The sequence below is a fragment of the Petaurus breviceps genome, unplaced genomic scaffold (assembly GCF_028583685.1).
Source record: "Petaurus breviceps papuanus isolate PSGF00001 unplaced genomic scaffold, PetGlider_PUasm1.0 370, whole genome shotgun sequence".
Lineage (NCBI taxonomy): Eukaryota > Metazoa > Chordata > Mammalia > Diprotodontia > Petauridae > Petaurus > Petaurus breviceps.
This window is the reverse complement of record NW_027186297.1, coordinates 628,100-637,763: the sequence shown is the minus strand read 5'-3', so window position 1 is coordinate 637,763 and position 9,664 is coordinate 628,100. Positions and strand designations below refer to the sequence as shown.

The following is a 9,664-nucleotide window of genomic DNA, read 5'->3' as shown; positions in this document are numbered from 1 at the left end:
GGCGGGGGGGGGTTGCCTTCCCGTCACCCGCTCCCTCCCCCGCGGCAGCGGCGCAGCACGTGGCCGACACCCACGTGCCGAGCAGTTCCGGCACCTTCTCTTCTCCTCCCGGTTTCCCCAACCCGGACCAGGATCGGGCGCCACTTCGGGGCCCCGGCCGCTGCTCTCTCGCCTTCCCGGGGCGGGGGGCGCCCAGAAGCCATCTTGGAAGCAACTTGGAGGCAAGTTTTGGTTCGCGCGGAGGGAGCAGCGGGGCCGGGAAGAGGCTGCTGCCTGCGCCTGGGCCCCGGCGGGCTGGGAGCGGAGCCCGGGGTCCCCGCCTCCCCGCGCCGCCGGGGCCGGCCGCATGAGGAGCCTGGCGGGCGGCCGCGGCGGGTGCATGGATTGGGGCTCGCGGCCATGCCGCCGCGGCTTCAGCCGCCGGGGCCCGAGATGCTGCTGCGTTCCCTCCTCCTGCTCGGAGGCAGCTCCCTGCTGGTCCTGGTCCTGTTGCCTGAGGCCTCGGCCTCCGAGGGGCTGCCCGGGCACCCCGCGGCAGCCGCCACCCGCGGCCCCTGGCTGAGGGACCGGTCTCTGGGCCCCGCCTGGAGATACGCGCTGACCTGGGAGCGCACGGCCCTGGGGCTGCGGCAGCTGCCGAAGCTGACCTCTGATGGGCGGCTGCGGCTGGGCCAGTTGGGGCGAGGGCTGTGGCTGTCGGAACTGAGACAGCCAGCCCGGCCCTGTGAGTTGCCCCTGCGCGTGGACATCGTGTCCCGCCGTTCCCCGACGGTGCTGGCTCTGGCCCTGGCAGTTGCTGTGCGGGGCCAGTGTACAAGGGGCTCGCTCGCCACAGCTGCAGGAGATCCCGAACGCATCCCAGACCTAGCCGCCCGCACGGTCCTGGGAGCCAGCCCGGGCCCCGCCTCTCCCTCCTCTAACCCTCTATGCTTCCCGGACCCAGAGGGAGGAGGGCGCGGTTCCGCGGAGTTGTGGGCAGCCCTGGAGGCCCTGACCAGCTTCCCCGACTGCAGGTGCGTCGAAAGCTTCAGCACGGACGGGCAGAATGGCAGCAGCGGAGGCTGCAGCAGCCGCCCCGCCTTCCCCCTCCAGCCCATCTGCTTGGAGCCGGGGGCCAAGGCCCGCCTGCTCCTGGTGTGTGCTCCCAGGTCAGGCCCAGGCCCAGGCCCATGGCGGCGCCTGCTCCTGCAGAGGGGCCCCGAGCTCCTGCTGGAGCTGACTCTGGAAGCGTCAGGGCCACTTCCTGCGGGGGCCAGGAGGGCCAGGAGAGGAGCGGCGGGAGGCACCAGCCCTCAGTTCCCGCTCCCCAGCTACCAGGTATCTGTGCCTGAGAACGAGCCAGCCGGCACTCCTGTGATCGAACTCCGGGCTCAGGACCCAGACGAGGGCGAGGCGGGTCGTCTGACCTACCAGATGGAGGCACTGTTTGACGAACGCTCCAATGGTTACTTCCACATCGAGCCAGACACCGGGGCAGTTACAACCAGCCGGCCCCTGGACCGGGAGACCAAAGACACACACGTCTTGAAAGTGACAGCAGCGGACCACGGATCCCCGCAGCGTTCAGGGGCCACCTACCTCACAGTGACAGTGAGTGACACCAATGATCACAGCCCTGTCTTTGAGCAGATCGAGTACAGGGAGACTGTCCGGGAGAACCTGGAGGTGGGTTATGAGGTGTTGACCATCCGCGCCACTGACGGCGATGCCCCATCCAACGCCAACATGCGATACAGACTCCTGGAGGGCGCGGACGGGGCCTTTGAGATCGATCCCCGCTCTGGGGTGGTCAGGACGCGCTCTGTTGTAGACAGAGAGGAAGTCGCTGAGTACCAACTTTTGGTGGAAGCCAATGACCAGGGCCGCAATCCCGGTCCCCGAAGCGCCACCGCCACGGTTCGAATCCTGGTGGAGGATGAGAATGACAATTATCCGCAGTTCAGTGAGAAGCGCTATGTGGTCCGGGTGCCGGAAGATGTGTCCGTGAACACCGCCATCCTTCGAGTCCAGGCCACTGACCGCGACCAGGGCCAGAACGCAGCCTTACACTACAGCATCGTCAGCGGCAACCTGAAGGGCCAGTTCTACCTGCATGCGCTGAGCGGGGGCCTGGATGTCATCAACCCTCTGGACTATGAGGCCATCCGGGAGTACACCCTGCGCATCAAGGCCCAGGACGGGGGCCGGCCCCCCCTCATCAACTCCTCCGGCCTGGTGAACATCCAGGTGCTGGACGTCAACGACAACGCTCCCATCTTCGTGAGCAGCCCCTTCCAGGCCGCTGTGCTGGAGAACGTGCCCCTGGGTCACTCGGTCCTGCACATCCAGGCTGTGGATGCGGACTCTGGGGAGAACGCCCGCCTGCACTATCGCCTGGTGGACGTGGCCACCGGGGCGGGCAGCACAGCCGAGGACGACCCTTCGGCCTGGAATGACTTCCCCTTTCAAATCCACAACAGTTCTGGCTGGATCACGGTGTGTGCCGAGCTGGACCGTGAGGAGGTGGAGTATTACCGCTTCGGGGTGGAGGCTGTGGACCATGGCTCCCCTGTCATGAGCTCCTCAGCCAGCGTGGCCATCACAGTCCTGGACGTGAATGACAACGACCCCGTGTTTACCCAGCCAGTCTATGAGCTGCGCTTGAATGAGGACGCAGCCGTGGGCAGTAGTGTCCTGACCCTGCGGGCCCGAGACCGGGATGCCAACAGCGTCATCACCTACCAGCTGACCAGTGGCAACACCCGGAACCGCTTCGCCCTGAGCAGCCAGAGTGGCGGGGGGCTCATCACCCTGGCCCTGCCCCTGGATTATAAACAGGAGAGGCAGTACATCCTGGGGGTGACGGCCTCTGACGGCACCCGCTCCCACACGGCCCAGGTCTTCATCAATGTCACAGATGCCAACACCCATCGGCCTGTGTTCCAGAGCTCCCACTACACGGTGAGCGTCCGCGAGGACAAACCTGTGGGCACCTCCATCGCTACCATCAGTGCCACAGACGAGGACACAGGGGAGAATGCCCGCATCACCTACATTCTGGAGGACCCGGTGCCCCAGTTCCGCATTCATCCAGACACTGGGACCATCATCACCCTGATGGAATTGGACTATGAGGACCAGGCAGCCTACACCCTGGCCATCACTGCCAGAGACAATGGCATCCCCCAGAAATCAGACACTACCTCCCTGGAGATCCTCATCCTGGACGCCAACGACAATGCACCTCACTTCTTGAGAGATCTCTACCAGGGCTCTGTCTTCGAGGACGCGCCGCCCTCCACCAGCGTACTGCAGGTGTCTGCCACAGACCGAGACTCGGGTCCCAACGGCCGCCTCCTGTACACCTTCCAGGGGGGCGAGGATGGCGACGGCGACTTCTATATTGAGCCCACTTCTGGGGTGATCCGCACCCAGCGCCGGCTGGATCGGGAGAATGTGGCTGTGTACACTCTTCGGGCCCTGGCTGTGGACAGGGGCAGCCCCCCACTCAGTGCCTCCGTGGAGATCCAGGTGACAGTTCTGGACATCAATGACAACCCACCAGTGTTTGACCAGGATGAGCTGGAGCTGTTCGTGGAGGAGAACAGCCCGGTTGGATCGGTGGTGGCGAGGATTCGGGCCACTGACCCCGACGAGGGCCCCAATGCCCAGATCATGTACCAGATCGTGGAGGGCAATGCTCCTGAGGTGTTCCAGCTGGACCTACTGAGCGGGGACCTGCGAGCCCTGGTGGAGCTGGACTTTGAGCGCCGGCGGGAGTACGTGCTGGTGGTTCAGGCCACCTCGGCTCCGCTGGTCAGCCGGGCTACCGTCTACGTCCGCCTTGTGGACCAGAACGACAACCCCCCGGTGCTCCCCGACTTTCAGGTCCTCTTCAACAACTACGTGACCAACAAATCCAACAGCTTTCCCACGGGAGTGATTGGCCGCATCCCGGCCCATGACCCTGACCTCTCCGACAGCCTCAACTATACCTTCCTGCAGGGCAATGAGTTGAACCTTCTCCTGCTCAACCCGGACACCGGGGAGCTGCAGCTCAGCCGAGATTTGGACAACAACCGGCCCCTGGAGGCCCTCATGGAGGTGTCAGTGTCAGGTAAGAATGGGGGCCAAGCAGGGGTGGGAGGGAGAGTCGAGGCCCCTGCACCCAGAGATGGGCAGTGACCTGCCAGGTATGCTTCAGCTGGTAGCTGCTGAGGCCTGGGCCAGGCGCTTAGGTTCTGTTGAGTGCTCTCTGGGATGGGGGCTGTGGTGTCACCAGAGGCAGGTAGGCTGCTGCCAGCCTATGCAGGGGAGGCCAGGCCAGCCCAGAGTGTGGGGATAGGTCCTGCCTCTGGAGGCTGCAGACTGGGCTGGGCCTCCCAGCTCTCACTCTTACCCACTGTTTCAGCCTGGGCCACTGGGGATTCAGAGTCAGAGGGTCCTCAGTGTGGCCAGTCGTCCTCCCTGTAAACTGGTCTTCTTCCTCCTGGGATTGGTTCTGAGAAGGAAGGTCCTTGGTCTGTCTGGGAGCCTGATATAAGTGTGAGCTATTCTCGCTAAGGAGAAATACTAAAGGGTGGGCATTCAGGGCCCCTCATGTTTCTCCAGGGCCCTTGCTTCTCACTCTACGTGTGTGAGACCATGGTTGAATCATCTGTGTTCCCTGGGCGTCAGTGGAGGCTGGACTTGGGAGCCCTGGGGTCCCTTTTGGCATCGCTAAACCAGCCCTTGTTAATTACAAATACTTTGAAGTCAAAATTGGTCAATGTAGTGATTATGGTAACTTGGATTTCTTCAGAATTTCAGTCCATTAACCTGTTCTGTGACAGGTGCTGTGCAAAGCTGCTGGGTATGGCACCAGAATTATGCCCACTTTTAGATGAAGACACTGAGGCTTGATGTGGTATCAGGAGTCAGGATTGGAACCCAAGGCCTGCTGGGCCCAAGTCTTGCTTCCTTTCCCTCTCTTCAGGAGCATTTCCCAGCTACCACCCAGGCCTGAGATTATTGCTTTGTGCTTGGAGATCCTTAGTTGTGAGACACATGGCTGGGTCTGTCCTCAAAGATCACAGGTCTGCTTTCCATAGCCAGGTGCCAATTAGTGAAAGGTGCAACCTTGTGGAAGGGAGGGCTGAGTCTGGAGCTCCCTCAGGTCCAGCTGGCCTCCCTTAAGTCCAAAGATCAGAGTGAGCAGCCCAGCTCCCACTGACTGACTCCCAATCAATCTGTCCATCAACAAGCATTTATTAGCCACTTACTGTTTGCCAGGCACTGTGCTAGCCTCTGGAGATGCAAAGACAAAACTCAGCAGTTCTGGCCCCCAAGGAGCTTCTCTCTCTTTTCCAATGGTGTGACCTTGTCTGAGCCTCAGCTTTCCCATTCGTACAATGGGGATATGATCCTGGCTGATGGAGGAAGCTCTTGTGGAAAGGGTGAATCTGGGTGTGATTGGGAAAGATCGTCATTAGAAGAACCGTCCTGTGACTTGGTAAAGGACACTTCACACTTGTCAGAACATTTTTCAGCTATTAATTATCTCATTTGATGAGTTCGGGCAGAGATTGTCATTATGCCCCTTCTGCTGATGGGGAAATTGAGGCTGAGTGGTAAAATAGCTTCCTGTGGGCCCCTAGCTCATGAATGTTAGGGCAGGACTAGAACCTGATTCTTCCGTCTGCCAGACTGGGTTTCGCCTTTCCCTTTCGGTGCCCTTCAAAGGAGAAGGGAAACCCCTGGCAATGGCAGGTGCTTGAGAGGAACAGCTGGGAGAAGGCAGGGGAAGGTGTGGAGCCGAGATCAGATCCTTGGGCTTGGACTAGTTGTTAGATCTTCTTTAGTCCCTACAGACTGTGTCCAGAGAGCCTCCAGCAGCTCATCAAGGGCCCCAGGCAAGATCAGGTGGGGAGAGTGAAGGGGGGCTGTGCTAGGCCATGGCTTCCCATCCCAAGAATGACTTCAGATGGCTGTCACTGAAGCCAGAAGTGGCCATGCCCCAGCTGAGATGGAGGGAAAAGACCCGGAACACAGACCACTGAATGGCAGAGCTGGGAAGCTTAGAATACACAAGATTGGATGTTAGATCTGGGAGGGTCCTGAGAACAGGGGATGTCAGAGGTGGGAGGGGCTTCAGAACAGGGAAGGTCAGAGGTGGAAGAGAGTTTAGAACAGGGCATGTCAGAGCTGGGAGGGACTTTAGAACTGGGAAGGTCAAAGCTGGGAGGGACCTCAGTACAGAGAAGGTCAGAGCTGGGAGGGGCCTGATAACAAGGAAGGTCAGAGATGCCAGGGGCCTTAAAACAGAAAATGTTAGGTGTGGAAGGAGCCTCAAAACAGAGGATGTCAGAACTGGGAGGGGCCTTAGAACAGGGAGGGTCAGAACTAGAATGGGCCCAAGAACAGGGAATATCAGTGGCCTTGGAACAGAGGATGTCAGAGCTGAGAGGGGACTCAAACAGACTCAGGGTTACTAGAACAGAAACGTGAGATGATGACAGTTTGGTAAAATAGGCCAACTTTATTTTGTAAATTAAATGTACTTTTATTTTTAGCTCTACATTCCCTCCCACCCCCTGAGAAGGCAAGAAAGCCCAAAGGTAGTACACAGGTGCCCAGTCATGTGCAGTGTGTTGGCCGCCATAAGCCATCTTTTGAGGAAGAGAAGCATAGTAGGGGATTAGAGCTGGAAAGGCCACGACTTTACAGGTGAGGAAACTGAGGCCAGCTGAGTTCCTGGCTCTGCTCTGAAGCCCAGAGTGGCCTCGGAGGGATTCTGCTCTTCCCCCCAGCAGAGAATTAATTGTGCTAATTAGCTCATTCCTTGTTGGGTTCAGTTTGCTTACACCTCTGGCTGTGCAGCTTTATATAGTAACCCCAGTTACTATATAAAGCCAGGGGATTTCGTGCGGCTGCACTGACACGCGAGCTTGACTTCACTGAGAGCGCCATGCTGCACTTGGGGGGGGGGGGGCAGTCCCTGGAGGTGGGTTTGGCCAGGCCAGTGGAGGCCCCCAGAGGCAGCCTGGTGCAAGGTTCTCAGACTGACCTCAGAACACCTTTACACTATTGCAAATTACTTATTGAGGGCTTCCCAAAGCTTGTGTGGATCCTATCTATTGATGCACACTAGAAATTATGACAGCATTATTATGAAAGTAGATTTGACTTGGAGGAACATCTGAAAGGGGCTCAGAGGCTTCCTGGGGTCCCCAGACCCCACTCTGAGAGCTGTTGGTAATCCAATGCTAGCTACTGCCCATTTTACAGATGAGGTAAGACAGAACCAGAGCCATAGAGTTGGTGACAGTCAGGAGCCTGGATGAGTTCCCCCTCACTGAAGTCTTGAGTGGAGAGGATGTGACTTCTTGTTGACGATGTTTTGGGTGACATCTGACTAGGTGTCCTGGGGCCCCCTTTGACTTCTTGACCCTTTGATTCTGAGTCTGAAGGTCTGTGTTCCTGAGGCACTGATCGGATTGTGCCTGATGTTCAATGCCTTAGAAGTTTTGAAGGCCAAGGGGTTTCAAACATGAACTGAAGATAGCCCCCAAGTCCTCCTTCTCAGTGGCTTCTATCAGTGTCCTTTGTGCCTTGGGTTGGAGAGACCCAGACTGACCCTCCCGTCTGCCTTGTATAAGCCGAGAGACCTTGGATAAATCCCCTTCCCTCTCTGACTCTCAGTTTATTGCCCTGTAAGATGAGGAAGGTGATGTCCTTAGTTCACAGGGCTCATCTACTTCAGCCACAGGACTCCAGTGAAGCTTAGTGAAGAAAACTTTACACCCCCTAGTATAGAAGGGTCAGCTCTGATCGTGGGGGTGAAATGCTCCTGAAGCATTTTGTCTGCCTCCCCCCTTGGCCTCAGGGGATCTCAGAGGATCCCGGGTCAGGCTATTTGTCCTAAATAAAAACCGCTCTGTCTAGGGAAGTCTAGCACTTGTAATGACGGCATCTGGGGGTTTAGTTACAAAGGACTTTCTGCACATTCTCTCGATGTTCCTCCCCATGTGCCCATGAGGGAGGGAGTGGAAAGCTTTTTGGCCATATTTTATAGTCGAGGAAACCGTGGTCCAAAAAACAGAAGGGATTTGCCCAGGGTTGCCCAGTTAAGAATCTTCAGAACTTGGATTCCTGATGCCAAGACTGGGCCTCTGTCTGCTCGGCCCTGGGAGCTGCTTTAGATTCTCCAATCCTGCCTCTTGGATCTTTGGGCTGGGGATTTCCAGCTGGACAGGACCTCAGGGTCCACCTAGTCCTCAATTTTACCGCTGAGGAAACTGAAGGCCAGTGAACCTTCCTGGGGTCCCACAGTTAGGGAAAAACCAAGCCAGGCCTGCAAGTCTGTAATTCCTTCCCTGCCCCTTGACCTGCAGTCAACAACGGGTCGTCCCAGGTGATCTCAGAGCTCCTGACCTTCAGACCCTACAGGTCTATGGAAGATGTCAGGCTTTCCCTCTCCCTTGGGGGCCAGGTTCTGACCACTGCCTTGATATTGCTGCCCATTTTTATTTTTAAAGTCTGATGGACGCCTTTGGTATCTTACGTCGAATGCATCTCCTGACGTGTCATTGCTCCTCGGTACCCCCCACCCCTCCCTTGTAACAGAGAAAACCAGTGAAGCAGAAGCCGCCCGAGGCCACATGGGTTTGCCTTTGTGCGTAGCCTTCTGCATCATCAGAAGAGGGAGGGGTGTTTCTTCATCTGTTCCTTAGGACCAAGCTGGGTCGTTCCTGTTCCTCAGGGTACTTGCCCCGGCTTTTCGGAGGCTAGAAGGAGGGGGCGTGGCCGATCGGCTCTAGCTGCCTTCGACTGAAGGGGCGGACCACTCCTCTGGTGTTCGGGGCCACTTTCTTCTGAAAGCGCCTTCGCTATGGTTTTCAGTTCTCCATGTAGAGCCAACATTCCTCAGCTTCAGGAAGCCATCCGAGTCTGCCTGAGAACGCAGGAGCAGGTTGGGAAATGTGAGTCTTGAGACCAGTTGAGGAAAGCTTGTTAGTGACAGACTGGGCTTGTTCCCAGCCTGGCCACGGCCGTGGCCCTGGCGGGCAGGGAGTCTTGGCAGCAGAGGTGGCTGGCGGTGGTTTGCTTCATGGTGGCCGAGCTCCATGGAGCCCAGCAGGGGAAGCTTGCCACCCCTGCCAGCCATGCAGATTCGGACAGAGGTAGATGCTATCAGACATGCAGAGTGCATGGAAAAAATCCATACATTTCTTGTTGGAAAGGCTCGATTCCTTGTTGTCCATGGCCCCAGGGGCATTTTTTTTAAAACTTCTTATTCATCCTTGGCATGGAACTGTAGTCCAAAGGTTCATAGGAAAAGCGTTAGGTAGCAAATGTCTGTTGGAAAAACACAATACAACCAAGCAGTGTGTAGTATAAGAACTTCAGATTTGGAGTCAGGATCCAGGTGTGAATATATCCTGATACTGGAATGAATGAGTGCTGAGTGAGTGAATAAAGCATTTATTAGTTTTACTCAGTGCAAAGCCCTGGGACAGTAAGACAGTTCCTGCCCTCAAGGAGCTCCCATTCTAGTGGAAGCTAGGAAACCCTTGGAAGGTTTCAGCCTCCAGTCAGATGGAAAGGTCCCATGGTCCTTAGGGAGGAGCAGCAAAGCCTCAGGGGACTCAAAGGTCATTCCCGATGATGGAATCAGATGTACTTGCCTTGATGAATTCTTGGACTG

At 57.4% G+C, this 9,664-nt stretch overlaps 1 protein-coding gene across 1 annotated transcript in view; it reads left to right on the top strand.

The window, feature by feature from the left end:
* The first annotated feature begins 399 nt into the window (after positions 1 to 399).
* Positions 400 to 9,664, top strand: part of LOC138169750 (cadherin EGF LAG seven-pass G-type receptor 1-like) — a 50,521-nt gene continuing 41,256 nt past the window's right edge. The window contains exon 1 of the mRNA XM_069099324.1: positions 400 to 4,096. Coding sequence (XP_068955425.1) covers positions 400 to 4,096 — 3,697 coding nt within the window. The remainder of the gene's footprint in view (positions 4,097 to 9,664) is intronic.